The sequence below is a fragment of the Sminthopsis crassicaudata genome, chromosome 4, assembly GCF_048593235.1.
Source record: "Sminthopsis crassicaudata isolate SCR6 chromosome 4, ASM4859323v1, whole genome shotgun sequence".
In the NCBI taxonomy this organism is placed as follows: Eukaryota; Metazoa; Chordata; class Mammalia; order Dasyuromorphia; family Dasyuridae; genus Sminthopsis; species Sminthopsis crassicaudata.
In genome coordinates, this window is record NC_133620.1 from 232,306,899 (window position 1) to 232,330,145 (window position 23,247).

The following is a 23,247-nucleotide window of genomic DNA, read 5'->3' on the forward strand; positions in this document are numbered from 1 at the left end:
CAGCAAAAAGTAGTGATAGTTTAAGTCCTGTTATTTTCTCCCCAAGACCAAGTCAAAGTAGTACTGATACTAATTTAAAACTTTCTGGCTCTTTGTTTTAGGGATTTCTTTTTAAAGAAAGAAGGAAGATCTTGCCAAAAATAAGAAATTTCCTATCCTCCCAAAGAAATTATTTTTCTGACACCTCTTAATAAAAAAGTGTGACTATTTTGAGTGGCAAGCCATACTTTGATGGACCCCTGAAAGAAAACTGATGATATATAGAGGCAAAGATAAAGTAAAATTTTATTTAGCCTCTAATTATAAAATATGTTGAATATATTAAAGTATAAACAATATAAATGTGATATCATGATAGTAAAATATGTCTTCTAGAGTTAAAACAAACAGTCCTATATTCAAATGATACACACCAGTTGGATTAACTTAGGCAAATAAAAAAATCTCTAGGAGCTTCAGTTTCCTCATATTTGAATAAAAACGGGGTTATCAAATTTTCTCTATAGGATTGTTATGAAACATCTTTAATGTAAAATTTAATCTCTAATAAAATAGGGGCATAATCACAATTCCCCCCTCAATTTCTTTTTCCCCCACCCCAAGTAAATTACTTTTTCTTTTCTTTTTTTTTTTTCTTTTCTTTTTTTAGAAGCAATTGGGGATTTAGAATCTGTTCATGACCACACAACTAGTAAGTGAATGAGAGGCTGGATTTGAATTCATTCCCTCCTGGCCCCAGAGCCAGTCCTCTCTATCTATTGCACCACTTAGCTATCCCTCCCAAATACATTAGTAAGAAATTAATTCAAAACTTATAGTCAAGGAATGATAGTCATTTGAAGACAGAAGATTTCTTTTCTATAACCAAATGACATCTATATTTTAGAACACAAGTGCCATTAGTGAATGATAACTTATTCTCCAAATTTTCAGGCTAGAAAATTTCCAGAGTTTAAATCTAGCTCAGTAACATTTCCTTTCATTTAAAAACATGTTTTCAAAAAAAAATACCTGTAACCTTAACCAAGATTCAAATTGGAGGAAGAGAAAACTATAGAAATCTATTTTTATTATTTAGAATGTCAAATAGTTCCAGGTCTCCCTGGAAGCACCAGAAGCAGAAGAATCTCTTCAAAATATTTTTTAAAGCTTCTTTTTAAAACATTTTTCTAAAATGAATGGGTCTTACTGTTAGGATTCTTACAAGGTACTTTAAAAGTACATACCTTTAAAGGAGTTCAAACCTTTAAAGGAGTTTACAGCTTTAAATGAGTTTGCTCATTGGTCCACACTTTGTAAGATTCCTAACATCTTACAATTTTTATCCAAGCTTGAAGTACTGCCACTTGCAGGCTTGTCCTCACTGCTTATCTGTGTAGAAGCTTTGACTTCTTCCCTTTCCAATGAGGGCTGATTTGCCCCTGCTTAGACAGTATGATAGTTCCCTGTTCCCAGTAACTCACCATGTTAATGCAAAGCAGTCTAGACACCCGATTGATTTGAACCCTAACACATCTCAAAATTCCCAAATTCAAGCAATTAAATGGCTTTCCCAACCCATAAAATTACAAATATGTGCTGACATGCCCAGGAACAACTTCCCAACCACCTGTATAACAGGGAAGCCATGAACTTGAATGGGGAAAATATATTTCAATATTTCTTGTTTTCCTTGTAATCTTACCTATTTAACTGTATGCATTTAAACAAATTATCAGGGGCATCTAGGTGGCACAGTAGATAGAGCACCAGCCCTGAATTCAGGAGGACCCGAGTTCAAATGTGGTCTTAGACACTTAACACTTTCTAGTTGTGTGACCCTGGGCAAGTCACTTAACCCCAGCCTCAGAAAATAAATAAATAAATAAATAAATAGTTGATGAACAAATTATCTAATTAGTTTGGCTTTACCAGACTGCCAAAGGGGTCCATAAAAATTTTTTAAATTATTATTTTAAATTAAAATATTAAATATTTTTAAAATAAATATTAAAATATTTAAAATATAAAATTAAATATTAAGATCTTTTTTTAAAAAATCCTATCAAAGAGAAATCTGCTGCTGGTACTGCCAAGTATAGAAAGTAGATTCCTCCTTTTTTGGATAGTAACTACCAGCATCCTTGCACCCATATTCTTACAAAATGGAGTTCTTACTGAAAATCCAAACAATTTCTCTCTCCCTCCAAACACCAAAAACTAAAGTGGAATAGGGCCTCTGTCTTGAAGGGAATTGCATTTTGTACCCTAGCACTTTGTCCTAAGCCTCAGTTTCTTCATCTGTAACACAAGAAAATTGAACAGAATGATACTTAAAGTTTATTTCCGGCTCTAAATTTTATAATTTTAGGATTAAATTATTACTCAAATCATATTGTAGGTTTTTTCTATATGCTCATAGGAACAAAATCATATTTAGGACATTATTAAATCAGAAAGATGAAATGAAACTTTAAAGTTGAAGATATCAAGAAAGCAAAATTTGACCTAATGTTATCCAATAAGTATAAAATTCAATTAATAATAAGTTTAACAAAAACATTAATATCACTATTTGTCTTTTTTGTTTTGTAGTATTTGGTCATAATCAAGAACAAATATCAAAATATTGACAATATCAACCACTATTCTAATTAAAAATTCTAAAGTCTTTAATTATTCTATAGTCTTTTAATGTAATGCTCACACAGAAACAATCAGTTTTACCTGCAGTAGGATCTTTGGCCAACGAATTATCCAAGGCACTTGTTATAGACTGAAAAAGATTCATTTTCTGTGTTTGTCCTGTGAAATAAAAAATATCATTTTTAGACACATTAAAATACATTAAAATAAACTATGTATTAGCTAAGCACAAAATTACCTTCAGAGTAAAGAATAATCTACAAAATAAAGATAATCTCAAGATAAAGAATATTCAAATCCTCAAATCAATCCAACAAAAATTAATTGGGAGTATCTACACATTTACAAACTTGTTGGAGAAATGAGACTCACATGAAACAGTTAGATACTAGGACAAGTCAATATGGAGGCACCTATGGAACTCAGTAGTTAGAAGGCTGGGCCTGGAGTAAGGAAGACTTAAGTTCAAATTAGGCTTCAGATATTCACTAGCTATGATCCTGGTCAAGTCACATAGTTTCTTTTTGCTTTAATCCCTCGGAAAAGAAAACAACAAACCACTCCAGTATCTTTATTCAAAAAAAAATTTAAAAAACAGTCATAAAGAAGAGTTAGACATGATTAAACAAATGAACACAACAACATAAATCAGTATAAATAATTAAAGTTGATTTATTAAGTGGGACAATGTGGGAAGTAAAAAAGACACTGTCAGGCATCCAAAAAAGTCTTCATAAGAGAGAAGATTCAAGTTATCTTAAAAATATATAAAGATATATGAAATGCAATCATTGAGAAATATTTGATAGTTTAAAATCACTAGATGATTACAATAAAAGGAAAAAATAAGAACAGAGTAATAGAAATATGGATTTTAGCCTTGGAAAATATTATGGAAACTACATCCACTAAAATGAAATTAAGAACTATGGAGACAGTATGGAGAAACAACCTTGTAGAATATAGAGTTCTTTACTGGGAGGCAAGAAACCTAGATTTTATCATTGACTGAGCTACTGAATCAATGAGCTGTATAATCTTGAACAAGTTACTTAGCCTCTCAGTATTTCAATTTTTTCATGTGCCAAATAAGGAATCTGGATCTGATGATCCCCAAGGTGACTTTCAGCTCAAAAATTCTCCAGCATTTACATCTAACCTCTGCTTCTATCTGGGATCTCTCATATTGCTTAATACAATTTGTTTCTCCTGGCTTGAATACTACTACACCTGTGACTGGCTTCCTGCCCAGTTAAATTTCTGTGTATTGATTCTGAACGACCTTCTCTCCAGTTTGTCCTGATGCCTTAGAGTGCAACCCTGCCTTAGTAACTAAATCTCAACATAACTACAAGGCCCCTTCCTAACCTACTCCTTTCTCCTACAATGTCCAGACAGGATCTTTAACCTAAAAGCAGCCCTTTTTTACTTGACATCTTGGCATGCTTTATTTTCCTAAACCTTCAAATAATTACTTTATGTTAAATGAGTTCCTAGCACTTTTAGGAACTAAGGTTACAAAGAAAACACCAAAGTCTCTGAGGTCAAAAACATTTTAGTGGCAGATAAAACATGAGCACAGATAAGCACCTACAGAGAAATTTTAGAAGAAAGATTATTATGTGAAGGGATTAAAAAAGACTTCACCATTCAATAACCAAGTATTTAATGATTGAGTGGAAAAGTCCTCCCCAATACTCCCAGCTTAATTAATGTTTTCTCCCTCCATCAAGACTGAATTGAGTCTTGAAAGAAGCTAAGAATGCTATTTAAGCAGAGGTAAAGAATACATATAGTATTACTTGTACCATAGAATGGCAGTGACAGATGATCTGAAAATTTTAAGGGAAAATTTAACTTTCCAGTTTGACTGGAACATGGAAAATCTATAGGAAATAATGTTTCAGAGGCAGACTGGAGCCAGATTATGGAAGGTCTTAAATGTCAGGCTACGGAGTTTGTATTTCATCCTAGAGACAATAAAGAACCATTGAATAATTTTAGCAGGTGCGTAACATAAATAGAATCCTAAAGGAAAATTTATTGACTGCCACATAGGAAATATATTAGAGGAAAGACTGGAAAGTGGGAAATTGATTCTGAGGCAATTAGAATAATTTCTCATCCAATAATGATGGAGTCTAAATATTTGAGGGATATGTGAGTGTAAAGAATGAAAAGAGATGAAAGTGAGATTTTGTTAAACTGATGAGAAGTAAGGAAGACCAAAGAGTCAAAAATGACTCTAAAGTTGAGAATTTGCATGTTCCAGGCAAAATCAAGATGGTGAAGCAGAAAAAAAAAAAAAAAAAAAGTACAGCTTAACTCTTCCACAAAATCTCCTCTACAAAGCTCTAAAAAATGCACCAAACTGATTTCTGATAAGAAAACCTAAGAAAAAGTCACATTGAGTCATTTTTACAGAGTGGCTTAGAGACATTAACAGAGAAATCTACTGATTAGCAGAGTGGGAGCTGGCCTAATGTATACAAAATAATTCATCCCAAGGATTCAAAGAGTGTTAAGATTAGACATCAAGACAAAAAGCACAAGAGCAAGAAAAGATACCGGGGGTCTCTGAACTGGTACAGGTACCATTTGAAAGCTCTCTCAACTACTATCCAATTCTGGGTCACAGATCCAGGGCCAAATGAGCAGAGGATTTATTTGCATCTAAGGTTGGTAGAGATGAGCAGTTTCAATCAACAAAGATCTGAGCAAGCAAAGTTGAGAAGCAAAGAATATCTATGAGGTTCTGATTGCAGAAAGGGAACAGGAACTCAGTTCTAGCCTCCAGTCCTAGTTGAAGCATGCAGTGGAATAAGCTAGAGTTATTCCAGATATAGGAGTCCTAAGTCAAAGAAGAGTAAACAGTTCAGTAGGTTTGAACCTACAGAGCCAAAAGGCTATATGATGAATCCAGTTACATTGTATTGAAAATCTCATCCAAAAAAAAAAACTGTTGGGAAAACTGGAAATTAGTATGGCAGAAATTAGATATGGATCCACACTTAACACCATATACCAAGATAAGATCAAAATGGGTCCATGATTTAGGCATAAAGAGGGAGAAAATAAATAGATTAGAGGAACAGAGGATAATCTACCTCTCAGACTTGTGGAGGAGGAAGGAATTTATGACCAGAGGAGAACTAGAGATCATTATTGATCACAAAATAGAAGATTTTGATTACATCAAACTAAAAAGTTTCTGTACAAATAATACTAATGCAAACAAGATTAGAAGGGAAGTAACAAATTGGGAAAATATTTTTAAAAACAAAGGTTCTGACAAAGGTCTCATTTCCAAAATATATAGAGAACTGACCATAATTTATAAGAAACCGAACCATTCTCCAATTGATAAATGGTCAAAGGATATGAACAGACAATTCTCAGAGGAAGAAATTGAAACTATATCCACTCACATGAAAGAGTGTTCCAAATCACTACTGATCAGAGAAATGCAAATTAAGACCACTCTGAGATACCACTACACACCTGTCAGATTGGCTAAGATGACAGGAACAAATAATGACAAATGTTGGAGGGGATGTGGGGAAATTGGGACACTAATACATTGCTGGTGGAGTTGTGAAAGAATCCAGCCATTCTGGAGAGCAATCTGGAATTATGCCCAAAAAGTTATCAAACTGTGCATACCCTTTGACCCAGCAGCGCTACTACTGGGATTATATCCCAAAGAAATACTAAAGAGCGGAAAGAGACATATATGTGCCAAAATGTTTGTGGCAGCTCTTTTTGTTGTAGCTAGAAACTGGAAGATGAATGGATGTCCATCAGTTGGAGAATGGTTGGGTAAATTGTGGTATATGAAGGTTATGGAATATTATTGCTCGGTAAGAAATGACCAGCAGGAGGAATACAGAGAGGCCTGGAGAGACTTAAATCAACTGATGCTGAGTGAAATGAGCAGAACCAGAAGATCACTGTACACTTCAACAACAATACTGTATGAGGATGTATTCTGATGGAAGTGGAAATCTTCAACATAAAGAAGATCCAACTCACTTCCAGTTGATCAATGATGGACAGAGGTAGCTACACCCAGAGAAGAAACACTGGGAGGGGAATGAAAATTGTTAGCACTAATATCTGTCTGCCCAGGTTGCATGTACCTTCGGATTCTAATGTTTATTGTGCAACAAGAAAATGATATTCGCACACATGTATTGTACCTAGACTATATTGTAACACATGTAAAATGTATGGTATTGCCTGTCGTCGGGGGGAGGGAATAGAGGGAGGGGGGGTAATTTGGAAAAATGAATACAAGGGATAATATTATAAAATATATATATATATATATATATATATATATATATATATATATATATATATAAAATAAAAAAAAAAAGAAAGAAAGAAAATCTCATCCAAAGACAAACCAACACACCCAGAACTGAGTTAGGAACTTATAGGACTCAGACCAGGAGAGCAGTGAACAGTCATGGAGCAATGAAGAGACAGAGAAAAACAGAAGAGCAGTGAGAAATCTTTGCCTTGGATCACATCACTCTGAAAGCACTGAAAGCTTTCAGGCCCTCATCTAAGCTGTCAAAGTGATAGAAGAATATAAGAAAACAGAAACTCATTTCAGACATTTCCCACAGAAGTACACAGAGCCCAATCCTTACAATAAAGTCTAAAGTCTTAACATAGGTAGGCTGAAAGAATAAGCAAACAAAAGAAGTATTGTAACATAAAGGGCTATTATGATGATAAGAAAGCTCAAAAAACAAAAAACTCAAAAATATTTACAAGCAATGTTTCAAAGAAAAATGCAGCTTACAAACAAATCCAACCTCAATTCCTAGAAGAGTTAATAAGGGTTGATAAAAAGAGAATCTAGATGACTTTGATGATAGTGGTACTAAGTTACTTTAACTATTATAATGAAAATTAACATCCAGAAGCCGAACAAATGGCTTCAAAAGCCTCTTCCAACTATAAATGTAGACTCACAAGAAAAAGAAGTAGAAAGTCAATAGATTGTGAAGAGATAAGAAAATTTCAAAGCTTTTTAACATGGAATCAGTGAATTTGTGAATGATGGCAACATCAAGGGCTTGAATAACTTTGTGTATGGCTGAAGTAGGGTGAAAGAGTAGATTATAGGAAATAAGTAAGTGGAAGAGGTTAGGAAGTTTGATGACTGTGATAAGGTACTATAGTGTGAGTTCAGGAGTTGAAAAGCAAAGAAAGATTTTGAGTGAGGTTTAGGAAAGGGGAGTATACTGTTGTCTTCAGACAACAGCTAATAGGATTTTGATAGGGTGATAGATGCAGATTATATGAACCTCAAAGGAGGAAAGATTACCAAGTAATGGTGGTAGGAAAAGAACATGGAAGTGTCAGTAGAGAGCAACTACTCATCCTCAACTAGGGGAAATGAGTGAAAATACAGCCAGTATTGGGAAAGGTATCCAGAGAGACTGTGTTATCAAGAGGAAGTCAGGACCCTATGAAAGACTGAATGTTAGGAATGGTAAAAGAAAACATTTAAGAAAACAAGTTCTTTGCCTTTGAAACAGACATTCCAGAGGACATAGTGAAAGGATGGGTAACATTTAATTAGGACTTGAAGAGTAGGGGGCTGGAGAGAAGAGTAAGGAGGATAGGAAAAAGAAATTGATTGGTGGAGACTAGGGAATGGGGGTTGGAGGATAATTTGCAAGGATTCAGAATCACCTTATGAGGAATTTATGACCAAGTAAGAGTTTGTTAATCATTAGTGAAAGATTTAAAGAGATTTTTTTCAAAGTTAATGGTATTATGACCCACAGGTAAAATCATTTAAGAGCTTTGGGAAAGTCAGTTGAGGGGGCAGGAAACCAGGTTGTAAAATTAGATGGAATGGCATCCTCTCCTCACACCTCAACAACCAGAAACTGGTGAGATGGAATGATGCTTCTTCTATTCCCAAACGGACTAAAGACTATGCAGGAGATGCCAGGGTACAATGGTAAGGTACCCACCTCTCTACTTTAGTATAGTATAGTATGTTAAGAAACTCTGTTTTAAACCTTCATTTTGTAAGTAAGTAGTTACTGTATAAGTTGTTCTACAATAATTATAAATAGTCTGGCAATCATATGTGATTCCAAAATGTATAAAAACTATTAATGATCTATGACTTCCAAATCTATTAAACAACTACTAATCACCTATAGCCCCCAAAACCTAGCACACAATTTAAAAACAATGTGAATGGTGTTAACTTTGATTTCATCATAAGCTTAGGTAATCAAGTACCAATTAGAACTCAGACATAATTTGTAATACTCTTGGTCAGAATAGTCTGGGTTCTGTTCCACTCCCCTGTTCTGTGTTTGAATTCTGTGTTTTGCAGCCCTAACTGACAGAGACTTGCCAGAGTGCCACACCCTTGAAAGAATGACACATGGTCACTGCTTGGACAAAAGAAGTAATTATCTTGTGAGAAAATTGGATTTCTTGTTTATAGAAGACTTTATATATAATATAGAATATTATTAATATATAATATAATTATATATTATATAATTATATAATATAATATGATATTATATTATATAATTATGATAATATAATATAATTCTATAATATAGAAGTCTATATTATTGATCAAATAATAGCAAGTTCAAGATTTTAAAAGTTTGACTGGTTGTACTTATAAGTGTAAATGTTATTAAAATGAAGTCAACCCTAATAAAGAGATACCATTAAATAGATTTTAACAAGTTTAATTGTGCAAAGAGCTGTGAAGTAAATTGCCTAAGATCATATACCTAGGATAAGTCTGAATCAACATGCTAATCAAGTCCTCTGGATTCCAAAGCCAGGAATCTATCCACTGTACTACTCAACTCCCCTATGTCAAGTTGTGAAAGCATAATAAAATCTTTTTTTCTTTCAATTCAACAGAAAATATTAATAAATATTTATTTAGTTTAAGGTCCTTTTCAGACTCTTCACTTTAGGAAAGAATAAAAAACAAAATTGTAAGACTTCTAGAAAATGCAATAAGGATGGTAACCAAAAAATATCTCCTTCAAGTTGAGTTTATTCCTCTTTCCTATCCAGAAGGGATTATCTTTAGATTGTTCACTGAGAAGTCTTTTTTCAGTTCTTGAAGGGAGTGATCAAAAAAGGAATTGAATAATCTAAGCAAAAGATTAAATGACTACTGTTCAATTAGATGGAGTAAAATGTTAACCCAAGATTATATTTTAACCATTTAACTTTTTTCTTGTTCAAGATTTCTACAAATCAGAGGTTCTTAATTTGAAGAAAAGATGGTCCCTTGGAGCTCCATGATAAATTTCAAGAGGTTTATAAACTATTTCTCCTCAATGGAATAGAACATGAAAGAAAGAATAGATTTCTGTTTTGTTTTGTTTTTTTTTTTTTTAAACAAAAATATTGAGAGAGGGGGCAGCTAGGTGGTGCAGTGGATAGAGCACCAGCCTTGAATTCAGGAGGACCAAAGTTCAAATCTGGTCTCAGATACTTAACACTTCCTAGCTGTGTGACCCTGGGCAGTGAAAACCTAAGGGAAAAGATGTGAGATCAGGCACAAAAATAAAGAATAAAGGAACAACTTAATTCCCTTGGGGAAAAAAAAGTTATGCATCCATACATATTCAAGAGATACAAAAACAAACTGAATTAAGACACTAAATGCTATTGAATTGGAGACATACAAGACGATCAGAAGCAGGCTTGAATACTCATGTGGCCTCCCCAAAAAGAAGTCTGACAGAAACACAAAAAAAAAGACTGAGCCTTGGCAACAGAAAGTAGGAAAGCATTTGATGTCTAGCTCACTTGGTAATAAAGGTCTTTCCGCACAATCCCCAAGGAAGAAAAAGGGAGAGTAGAACAGAAAGGAAACATGATGTTAAAGAGTAGCTAGAATCCAACTCTTCACTAGTATTATAAAACACATTACTTTAGTTCATTAAGAATGGAAATCTTGGGGGACAGTTCACCAGAAAGAAAGAGTACTTAATTATTGAGCAACCCCAAAGTCTTTCCCAAATGGGGAACCATAAATCACAGCAACCTGATGAATCCCTAAAGAAGGTAAGAACAAACAGAAGGTAGAATGTTTTAATGGATTATAAACTGGATTATAGATCTTTTATATTTACATAATGGATGAAATAAATTTTTCCCATATCATTTAGCCCAAGTGCTTGCATGGGAATGAAGAGTTCTTTCAGAAGAGTTCTTTCAGTTCACTACTAACCAAATTCTGATGTTCTTAAGGAACTTAAGAAAATTCCTCAGTTTGGCACAAACCAAAAGTTGTGAGAAAAAATACTCTAACACAAAAGAAACAAAATAGCCCAACTGACTTACATATTAGGAGTTTTTTAAAAGTTGATTTTTTAAAAACATGATTATAAATTCCATTATTATTAAGGAACAACACTAACTTTCTCACTTAGTATTTCCTACAAGAAGCAACTCTTTTCTGTGAAAAAAAAAAATTGTCAAAAAAGGATTTTTCCCCTACTCTCATGCAAGATACATGTCTTTCCAGTATTCCAGTAGAATTAGCTTGAAGTCTCTGTTAGATAAGACTAAAAAAAAAATAAAACTGTTTCTGCCAAATATGAAAAGAAAAAGTGGTTCTTGGGTTTATAGACAATTTTTTATGTTAAGCCATGTCCCTGAGAATTGCAGAATCTTATATAGTTTGGGCTTAACATTCTACTCCATCTACTTGAAAATAGTCATTGGATCTTCTGTTTTGTAGTGGAAAGGACACTAGATTTAAATTCAGAGAAATTGAATTCAAATCCTAGCTCTACTACTTACTCCCTCTGTTACTGTAACTTGGCCTGTTTCCTCAACATTAAAACAAGAAAGTTAGACTAGATGATTTCTAAAGACCCTTTTACCTCTAATTTGAGCCTATAATCCTACTTGTCAAATATTCTCCTTTTGTGACAGAGGATATTAAACCAAATTCTGTTTCTCCTTTTCTCAGATCTAAGTCTCATCTTCAATATCTCTTCCAAATGACAAATCCACTATGTTTACATTAGCTCTAAGTGTAACTGATCAGTCAATAAGCATTTTTAAGTCTTTCTTAAATTTCCCAAAGTGAATCAATTTTCTGAATAGAACAGACTGATATCTATAAGGCAACAATACTAAAAATGGCTTCACAATTGACTGTTGTTTGTAACAAGGCAAAAAATGTTGAAGGCTATATTGTATGGGCCAGAATTCTATACTTAAAACAAGGATTCTTACAAGGTGTTAAGTCAGTGGAATTGATATAGACAATGGTTGTCTAGTTTAGCATGGTTATTAATAGTTCTCTAACTTCAGTATGACTGACTTGATTTTACAACAAATAATGGTTCCCTAGTAATATAATGATTGGTTTATACTCAGTGTAGAGCATATAAGCTGGGACTCAGAGCCAGAAACAGACTCAAAAGGGCTTGGAGAGAGACTCAGAAGGGCCAGACACAAACTTGGAAGGGACCCAGACACATATTCATTCCATCATCCACTTTTGTGGTGGCTAGAGCCTGAAGCATAAGCCCTCAGACTCAAGAGATTCATTCCATCTTCATCAGCCTTCCCCCATTGAGACCTAGGGGAGTCTGAAAGGCTCTCAAGAAATCTACCTGGGCCCCAGGCAAGGAAATTAGACTGTAAAGGAGATAATAAAGGATTTGAATTTTTTAACACCTGGCTATTCTTGTGGTGATTGCTCAACTGAAAAGAAGGCTGCTCCAAGACCACCAGAAAAACAAATAAGAACATTATATTTTCATGTTCCCTGCTCATGGGGCTAAGGACCTACATCAGATATTAGGGTAAGTACAAAAACAGACAAGAAGGAAACTTTGTTAAGGGCTAAAGTAGTGTTTCAGCTAAAATGGGACAAAAGTTTAGAAAGGAGCCCTTTCTGCCTTAAGGAAAATATGTCGAAAACTTAATTAAACTCATAAAAAACTGAAGTTTGATAGTAACTTGGATGCAGATCATTGAACTCTTCAAAATATTAAAATACACATCTCCTTGGTTCTCTAAGGAAAAAGAATTAGATCCAGATGAGTAGAAATTAATAGGAGAGAAACTATGTGAATATTATAATAGCTCTGATTCAATTCTCAAAGAAACATTTTATACATATAACAATACAATTGGCTGTAAGGACTTATATAAGTATTAGAATAAGAAAAAAGAAGAAAGAACAGGAGAGGGAGGATACTAACAAACTGGGTGAAAAGCATGACAAATTAGACAAGAATAGAGTTAAGTACAATTCTGATGAAATTAAGGAGTGTGATGCTTCACAGCAGGAGCCATTAGGGCATTCCCCATCCCCTGACCTTTCCCCCTCAATTAACCTTTCATGGGTGGAGGGAGAAGGAGGAGGGGGAGGGGAAGCAACACAATCAGCACCATCTATGAAGAAACCTATGGTAAGATTACAAAAGGCACTAGTTAAAGCAAAAAGAGAAGGACAGGTTATATCTGATTAATAAAGGCATACTCTGTGATTGAAGAATTTGATTCTTCAGGTCAAGCCAGGAGATGACACACTCCTTTTGATCTGGAAATAATTAAAGATTTTAAAAAGGGTTGCACTCTTTATGGGGCTTCATCGTCTTATGTTAAGATAATATTAGGGAATTTGGCTTATGAAATTTTAATCCCTGGTGATTGGAAATCCATAGCAAAGACATGTTTAGAACCTGGACAAAACTTGTTGTGACTTTCAGAGTATAGTGAACTATGTAGAATACAAGGCCAGTGAAATAGGCAAACTGGAGTTAATGTACAAATCACCTTTGACCAACTAGCAGGTAAAGATCAGTATGCAGACAACTCAGTATAGATTAATTACCCTTTAATAGCATATGAGCAAATTGCTGCTACTCCTATCAAAGCATGGGGCTCCCTCCCAGGAAAGCAAGATCAAAGAGATGCCTTCACAAAAATAGAGCAAGATCCAAATGAACCCTTTGCTGATTTTGTGGGATATCTGCAAACATCAGTGAAAATGCAGCTATAGGAATTATGATAATTCAACTGGCTAAGGAAAATGCTAATGAGGTTTGTAGAAGAATTATATGGGGATTACACAAAGATGCTCCTCAGAGGAGATCATAAGACGCTGTGCCACAGTGGGCATAAATGCCTTTTATACCCAGGTTATAATGCAGAACATGGGAAGACAGGATCCCTCTTGGCAAGGGACTTCCAGAGAGACTCATCAATGCTTTCAGTGTAGTAAAGTAGGGCATCTGAAAGCTCAATGTAGGCATAGAAACAGAGTGAGAAGACAGAGTGAGAGAGCAAGACCCAAAACCCCATATTCAAAATGCAATAAAGGCTTCCATTGGGCCTCAGAATGTAAAATGATTCAGGGAAAATTAGAAGTGGAGCCCAAGGCTGCAAGGCTTCAAACAAAATACGGGTGAGGCATGATAGCAGCTGAGGTTACACCCAGAAAGTCTTTAGAAGTTCAGGACTCTGGTATAATCAATCAACAGAAAAGCAATCAGATGGGAGAAAGGGATTACAATTGGGGAGAATACAGGCTTTTTAACCCAACAGAAGGGCAGTGTCCAGTACAAGCAGCTCCAATGTAATTACCAGGTGATGAGGAGAAATCCAGAAAGTGGTGAATGGAAGGGGCTAGATAGGTTAACTGCTTGGGGAAAGGGTTTGCTTGTATTTCTACATATGGAGAAAGAATCTAATGGGTGCCAACGAGCACCTGGAAAGAGACAGAAAAAGAGAAAAAAATAAAGGAGAAGACCTAAGAAACATCTGACACTGAAAGAGCATGGCTGATAATGAGACTGTTACAGAACTTTAACATCAGCAGGAATCATTGGATTCCCTGAGATAAAAAATTGATAAAAATGTTGCAGAACTTCAAAACCAGCAGGAATCATTAGATTCCCTGAGGCATGATAAGACGGATACAGAACTTAAAAATCTGTAGGAATCATGGGATTCCCTGATACACATGATGAGACTATTGCCATACTTCAAAACTTGTAGGAATCATTGAATTCTCTGACACATGAAGTAAAGGACAATAGATTGGTTTTGGATTATTTCTAGGACTTATGGTCATGTGTAATTCCTCATGTTGATTCATGTTCACTACTAGTCTGTGCTATATTGCTATGTGTTTATGTAATAACTCTCATGTTGATGGATTTATGTATATCTGTTTTAAGTGAGACCCTTCAGAAACCTACTAATCTGGTTTGATTCCCCATTTTCCTTTCGTTTTCATCTCCCTTCTTGAGATGTCAAGAAGGGCATGACCACCTATGTTCTAAAACAAACGAAAGCAGGAGATGTTATGGGCCAGAACTCTGTACTTAAAACAAAGATTCTTACAAGATGTTAAATCAGTGGAATTGATAAATACAATGGTTACCTAGTTTAGCATGGTGATTAATACTTCTCTAAGTTCAGTATGATTGATTTAATCTTACAACAAATAATGGTTTCCTAGTGATATAATGATTGGTTTATATTCAGTGTAGAGTATATAAGCTGAGACTCAGAGCCAGAGACAGACTAAGAAGGGCCAGGTACACATTCATTCCATCATCCACCTTTGTGGTGGCTGAAGGCTGCACCATAAGCCCTTGGACTCAGAGAAATTGATTTCATGTTCATCAGGCTCATGGTGGCTGGCTTGTCCTCCTGCTCCCCTCACTGAGACAAAGGCCAGTCTGAAAGGCTCTCAAGAAAGCTAGCTGAGCCAAAGGCAAGAAAACTAGACTGTGAAGGAGATAATAAAGGATTTGGACTTTTTAACACCTGGCTATTCTTGTGGTTATTACTCAACTGTGGTGATTACTCAACATGGGAAGACAAGGTCCCTTTTAGCAAGGGACTTCCAGAGAGACTCATCAATGCTTTCAGTGTAGTAAAGTAGGGCATCTGAAAGCTCAATGTAGGCACAGAAACAGAGAAGACAGGGTGAGAGAATAAGACCCAAAAACTCATGTACAAAATGCAATAAAGACTTCTACTGGGCCTCAGAATGTAAAATGACTCAGGGAAATGAGAGGTGGCGCCCAGCTCCAAGACTAATAATAAGAATAAGACAGAGCACAATACCTACGAAAAGATAAAAGTCAGATCATAATCTTGATATATAAGCACTTATTAAACATTTACTATGTGCCAAGTATTATGCCAAGCATTGTACCAAGTGCTGGGGATAACAAAGACAGACAAAAACAATTTCTGCCCTCCAAAAGCTCATATTGTAATGGAAGACAATGTGCAAACAATTATGTACATGCAGAATATTTACAGAATAAATTGGAGGAAATCTCAAAGAAAAGGTAAGTTACATACAATAGGGCTTATCATGTTGGGGGGAAAATCAAGGCCTTTGACAAAATGATCATCTTAGATCACAGATTTACCTGCCATGTTTCATGCCTTACATCCTCTTATTTAGACCTAGAACTCCCATCCCAAAGATAGATAACAGCTCTCTAAATCTAAATAGTCTCAACCATATGATTTTGTTTTTCTCCTGCCTTGCCAATGCCACGCACACTAACCCTTCCTGGCTTTCCACCTATAATGAAATCAAATTTACTACTGTTTCTGGAATTATAATCAAATCAAAGTTACTACTGTTTCAGGAAAGAGCAGATAAATCAATTATCAATGGTTCACTCACTATACCTATGATTTTATCTTTCCCTGACCAACACTCTCCTTGAGAGAAAGGAACATCTTTCCTTGGTATATGAATTGGTATTTCCAGTACTTGAGACAGAGTACAAGGTTATTAATGTTGTTTCATTCATTTATTCACATACCCAGAGCTGGAAGGGATTGCAGAGTCCAACCTCTTCAATATGAAAGTAAATTGATCTTCTCCAAAATAACTAAAAAACCCAAGAAGGCTCCCACTACTTTGGATAGATTTGCGAGATCAATATGCAAGAAATTTACACAAGATGAAGTAGAGGGCTATACCTGCAAATGAAAGTAAAAGAGGTTCTTTGGTTATCTTTTCCACATCACAGGGGAAGACTAGGGGTTCAGCACTTGCAATCTAAAAAATTCCCAAAAAATAATTAAAAAAAAAATTTCTGTAAATATGTTGGCCCTTCTTTCATACAACAGAAGTCTGAATTATTTTTTTTCTTTTACATGGTGTTTACTTTCTTGTAAAATTTGAATTTCTAAACTGAGTTTCTAAACTTTTCCATGTAATCCACTGGCCTTTGCATGTTGTCTATGGCTTCCACAAAAGTCCCTCAAAATTCCCATTTACACTTATTTTTTATAAATATATAAAAACCATGATGGGAAAAACTAAGATGTGGAAAGGATAACTGTACTATATTGGAAAAGACTTCATGTATGGATTCAAAGACTATATGAGGATCAGGTTAGCTCAGTACAGAGTGGGGCTTAGTGATAAATACATAATAACCCATGAAATAAAGAAAAGTATAAAATGACCTTTTAATCTTATGCAGTCCACTTCTGCTCTTGGCAATATGATGGCAGAGTGGTAGATGAAAAAGCATAAAATGCAAAGAATCACCAGTTTTAAGCTACCTACAAACATTAACTACTGTTATTCTAAACATGACATCTTTGTCCAAAGACCATAAAAAGACATATATACTATAACAGAAATAAATCAGATCAGTATTGATAATTTCACTATTAAAGAAACCAGAACTTGAAACTAAACGGAAGCATCGTTCACAGAATAAAAAGTTTAGCAGAGTTGATTTTCTTGTTATTTAAAGGCAACAAGAAACAATTTCATGATCCACCAAGCCATGTAATACTGCAGAGCCAATCATGAGCATTTGACAAAAAGACCACCATTAATATAACTGCAATTAATACAATAACAACTATTATAAGGAAAAGAGATTTTTGTGAAGAATTTAAATAAATTATGAATCATGTATTAAGCATTTGTGTGTCAAATTCTATACTAAGTACTAGGGAAAAAATTTTAAAAGGAAAAAAAGATGAGAGGGTTGCTACTCTCAAGAAGTGCACACTCAACTGGAGAAGATAATTCACTTGCAAGTGGAGGAGCTCTTAGGTCCAAAAGCTAAAATGGCAAGGCAAATTGCAAGGTCCAATGATGCATGAGCTATTCTAACAACCAAAAATATGTTGGTTTTTTAATAAACTATATAATGATATATTTGGATTTTTAAGAGGAGAGATAAGTGTAGTATAAGGAACAATTAATTTGTAATCAGAGAACCTGATATTCAAGTCCCAGCTCTGCCTTCTAAAGATAATGATTGTTCTAGGATGAAATAAGAATATGTGAAAAGTACTTTGTAAAGAATACAGTGTTCTGTAAAAATGAGTCATTATGACCAGGACCAGGAGATTGTTGTATACTTTAACTACAATACTGTATGATGATCAATTCTGATGGATGTGGCCATTTTCAACAATGAGATGAACCAAATCAGTTCCACTAGAGCAGTAATGAACTGAACCAGCTACACCCAGAGAAGAGTATTCCACTACATAGAATTCCCAATCCCTCTAATTTTGTCCGCCTGCATTTTGGATTTCCTTCAAAGGCTAATTGTACAATATTTCAAAGTCGAATTCTTTTTGTACAGCAAAACAACTGTTTGGACATGTATACATATATTGTACTTAACTTATACTTTAACATATTAAACATATATTGGTCAACCTGCCATCTGCGGGGGGAGGGGGGGGCTGGGCGAAGGAGAGGAAAAGTTAGAACAAAAGGTTTGGCAATTGTCAATGCTGTAAAATTATATATCTGGTAAATAAAAACTATAATTTTAAAAAATGAGTCATTATTATTGTGAAAGTTTAGGTACTGAACATCAAATCATCGAGATGTTAAGAGAAACTATTTTTCTGAACTAAGGTCCCACAAGCAAGCTATGTTCTGAGCTGGGCTTAACAATAATCCTTTGCACTTACCCTCAGGCAAAATCACATAATTATTGTATTAGTTTGACCAGTACCAGGTGTTCTCTAAGTTTGGTCAAACACCAACCAACTTCAGATATGTTCTGGTCATGAAACCCTGATATGAATCCAATTTGTCTCATTGTTGCTGTTACTCTTCATGGTCAGGGCTACAGCTCGCTGTTGCCAATGAAATTGATAGTGAGGTTTAGCTTCACTAAAGTGGGTCTCCTCGGTGCCAGGGGCAGGGCCCCCAGCCTGTTTCCTCACTCTGAAATTAAATCTCTATTTGATTCCTGATTCTCTTGTCATTAGCCGACCACCAACAAATTAGGGGTGGTTTGGCTATTATTCAGACCACTCAGCAATACTCAGATTTTCTTTTTCTATTGAAATTAAATCATTTGGTCAAATCTATCAATCCCAACGAAGGCTTATTCTGTAACTGGGGAAACCATTATAGATTATACTTTCACTTTACCCTACTTATCAAAAGTTCCCTTGCTTTTAATTTATTCATCTATAACTAGTTAGCAAAAGTCCTATAGAAAGTTATGACAATCCCAAGAGGCCTAGTTTTTTTTTTGTTTTTTGTTTTTTTTTTTTTTTCAAAAGCAAGGAGGCAGCATAAGAAAGAATTGCAAACTCCTAGGCTTTCAAGGAAAGCGCCCTGTACTCCCACTTTAACAAGCCTGGATGGTGTGACTGCCTCTTCCAGGGGAGTTGAAAACAGATGAGTGAAAGTAACCTTGAGTCACAAACACAAGAGCAGAATATCTGGAGTCAAAGGACTGTGTGACTGAATTCTGACTCTGCCTGGGAGGAAATGTAAAGTTGCTTATCAGCAACTTTTTCTGAACTATTGTTCTCTTCTCTGACCTGCAAAGTTACCGTATTACCTCTGTAACATTATCTGAGAAGAGTTTTAGTTAGTCTTCCTAATTTTTGAATGATGTTTTGTGCCCCTGGGATCTGGGTGGTCATGGCCAAGTCTTTGCACTTTGATGGAGAAGATGTAAAAGGCGGGGACCGGACAAGTAGAACTATGAAATAGGTAAAGGGAGACGGACAGAAAAAAAAGAGGGGCGGGGGAGTCGGTGGAGAGAAAGGCAGGAGGCAGAGAGAGGAAGGAGAAGGAAAAGGAGGCGGAGGGAAGACAGACAGACAGACGAGAGGAGGGAGAGACCCTGAAAGAGAGGCAGAGCGCCACGAAAAAGGCGAAAGAGGGAAAGGAGAAGGGGAGCGGAGAGGAGGGGATAAGGGAGAGAGAGAGAGGGACTGGCTGGTAACAGACAGAGACCGAAAAGGGGGTTGGAGGCAGCGGCCCCCCCGGCGCGTCCGGCTCCGGACCCGAGGCCGGCCAGCTCACCGTACTGCCTGTTCTCCGGGTCCGGATGAAAGGTGAAGTGAGCCACATGCCGCCTCTGGGCCGCGGCGCCCGCCGCCGAGGGTAGGAGGAAAAGCCGCCCGAGCCGAGCGCCCCCCGGCTGACAACGGAGCCTGGCTGCCTCCACGACCCCAGCCCGCACTCGCAGCCACCGCGCGGTCGAAGCTACTGCTGCCGCCGCCATCCTCCCGCACCAGCCGCCGCAGGCTGTCAGGAGGTACAGCAAAATACACGCTGCCGGGATGGGGAGTAGGGAGGAGGTATTGAGGCAGCATCTCGATTGGCTAAATCTACGGAGCGGTCACGTGAGATAAACCAATCTCAGCTCGGGATTCGGGGGCGGGGACGGGGCACGGAAGGAAACGGGGCGTGGTTTTCCAGAGTGGGCATGCGCAGTAAGAAAAGGGAGGAAGACTGGGGTGGAGGCGGGGCCTGTAAGGTCATTGCTCTGAACTTGGTTCTAAAAGTCCCCGACTTTGGCTTTGGTCCGGACTTGGCCTAGCATAACTAGCGATTTTCTAGTACCAACTGGCATGCTTCTTCTTCTTCTTCTTTTTTTTTTTTTTTTTTTTTTTTTTTTAAGGCGAGAAGACGGCTTTTTAACCGAATGCCTTTATTCATCTTCTTACCCTCTTGTCTCTTGATTCCTGCCACCTGTTGTCACTCAGTTTAGCAATTAACTTTGTAAAAAGTAGCGGAGTTATTGATTTGGAGTTATCATAAACTCCTGAAGGGTGGGTGCCCCGTTCCTCGAAATCCTGAGAACGCCCCTTAATAAGCGCCTCAGTTTATGAGTCTGATTTTTCCCCCGTTCTTTTCTGGATTTAGGTTAGCCAAATATAGATTCTCTTCCAGAAAATCTGGGAAACTGAGAGTTAATGTTTTAAAGGATTTAGTTCAATAGCTTCTCTTAGATGAGGTTGCGCAGTGTCCAAAAATTAAGCCAAAATGATACTGTCCCTGGCCATGAAGGCTTTACCAATGAATGACAAATCTGTTGTGATACAGAATTTAAAAAAAAAAAAAAAAAAAAAAAAGTGTTAGTAATAAATGCAAAAAAAAAAAAGAAAAGAAAGAAAAGAAAGAAAGAAAGAAAAAGGAAAGAAGGAAAAAGGAACTAAAATAATCCCTAGACCTACTTGCCTTCCCTATAAGAATAGGGTTTAAAAAAAAAAAAAAAAAAAAAAAAAAAAAAACAGGAAGAAGGGAAGAGGAAGGAAAAACGGCAGATATTCTTTTTTTTTTTTTTTTTAATTTTCATTATAGCCTTTTTATTGTACTCTTATTTATGTTACAGATGTGGAGGAGCTAACAATCCTTTCCTACTATATTTATTTAGTTTTTAAATAGATTTTATTTACCAGATATATGCATGGGTAATTTTACAGCACTGACAATTGCCAGACCTTTTGTTCTAATTTTTCCCCTCTTTCTCCCCGCTCCAGATGGCAGGTTGACTAATACATGCTGAATATGTTAAAGTATAAATTAAATACAATATATGTTGTTTTGCTATGCAAAAAGAATCGGACTTTGAAATAGTGTACAATTAGCCTGTGAAGGAAATCAAAAATAAACTGCAGATATTCTTAAGACACTTTTCTGTATTGAGGAAGATTAAAAGATGACAAAAGAAAAATCAAAATATAGACTCTTCTGGTTCCTGCTTTTAAAAAACTGTTATGCAATTTTTTTTCCCCAATTGTATTTTTTTAATTGTGCTTAGTTGCGCTGTTTACCTTTTTGTGCCCATAGATTGCTTTTAATTCTGCTCCATAGAATCAAGCAGATCAAGTCTAATTCTTCTCACAAATAAAAGTCTTCACTAGATCGAGATCTCTACTACATCCTGGGCCATCTCCAGTGTCTTGATCTATATCTTGTCACTGGACCCAGAGGGCTCTGGAGGAGAAAATGAGGCTAGTAACTGCACTCACTTAAATCCAATTCATTTCTATGTAAATGGCATCTCCTCCCTAAGATAATAATAATCCTCTTCTAGAACTAAGAACAAAAAATAACACCAACAACCTTTCATATATTTGAAGATGGTTATTGCATCTCTTAAATCTACTTTTATCCTAGCTAAGCAAACCCATTTCACTCTAACATTAGGTGTGCTCTGAAGGCATTTCAACATCTTGTCTGAATTCTCTTAAGGGAGAGATGTCAAAATCTCAGCCAGGTTCAACCTAGGTTCAAGCTTCTGATTTAACTGATAATTAAAATGTAATTGGGAAATCTTTAACAAAATAAATAGAAAAATACAATACAAAATAAATAATGTTAATGTGTACTATTTGTTCAGAAGAGGTAAAAATACTGATAACAATGCCACAGAGTTTTTGTTACCAGGTTGTAGTACACCTAAATTGACAACAAAAAAGAAAATATGCTGAATAATTTTTGTACTATGGATTTACTCCTAATAATAACGATTGTGTGGAAAATTCTTTTTGCTTAATTTGTGATGAAATTTTGGTTACCTCTGCAGCATGAAACCAGCCAAACTAAAAATGATATCTTAATACCAAGCATGCAGTATACTGCAAAAAATCAAAGAATATTTTAAATAACTTTTAAAATCTTTAAATAAAGAAAAATGATGGTTTGAGAAAGCTATTGCTTTCAGAAAAATATATTTACTTGCATCATAGAAAACTTGCTATTTATTTGCAAAAACTAAAAAGCTCTATGCAATAGAAGATCTCATGTTGCCTGTTGCTATTAAAATGTCAAAAATAGTTCATAGTAAAAAAGTATGGGATGAAATTCATAAAATTCCTTTATCAGATACCATTTCCAAAAAATATCTGAAATTAGCAATGACCAATTTCAGTAGCTTATTGTCAGACTTAAGGGCAGCCCAAAGTTTGTAATTCAGTTAGATGAAACAACTGGTATTTTTTTAAATGACGTTTTATTTTTCAAAATACATGAAAAGATAATTTTCAACATTCACCTCTGCAAAACCTTGTGTTCCAAATTTTTCTCCCTCCTTCTCTCCCAGAGACTGCAAGTAATTCAATATAGGTTAAACAACTTCTAAATATATTTCTTCATTTGTCTTGCTGCGTAAGAAAAATCAGAGCAAAAGGGGGGGGGGGGGGGGAAGATGAGAGGAAAAGAAAACAAGCAAACAAACAAAAGAGGGGGGGGATGAAAATACTATGCTTTGATCCATATTCAGTCTCCATAGTTCTCTCTCTGGATAAGGATGGCTCTTTCTATCACAAGTCTATGGGAATTCTTATGGTTCAATATAT

The 23,247-nt window shown here is 35.7% G+C and overlaps 1 protein-coding gene across 4 annotated transcripts in view; it reads right to left on the reverse strand.

Annotated features, from left to right (window-relative positions):
• BCKDHB (branched chain keto acid dehydrogenase E1 subunit beta) overlaps nt 1-20,258 on the reverse strand; it is a 265,833-nt gene extending 245,575 nt beyond the window's left edge. For 3 of the 4 annotated variants that reach the window (XR_012489252.1, XM_074310453.1, XM_074310455.1), the window contains exons 1-2: nt 19,964-20,258; nt 2,707-2,784 (exon numbers count right to left, since the gene is read on the reverse strand). Coding sequence is in view for 3 of the 4 variants with exons in the window: in XM_074310453.1 (XP_074166554.1) it covers nt 2,707-2,784; nt 19,964-20,165 (280 nt within the window). In the remaining variant the exon portion in view is untranslated. Of the gene's footprint in view, nt 1-2,706; nt 2,785-16,472; nt 16,637-19,963 lie in introns of those variants that run through there. The other variant, XM_074310456.1, reaches the window with a different exon arrangement.
• Between the last annotated feature and the right edge of the window lie 2,989 nt (nt 20,259-23,247).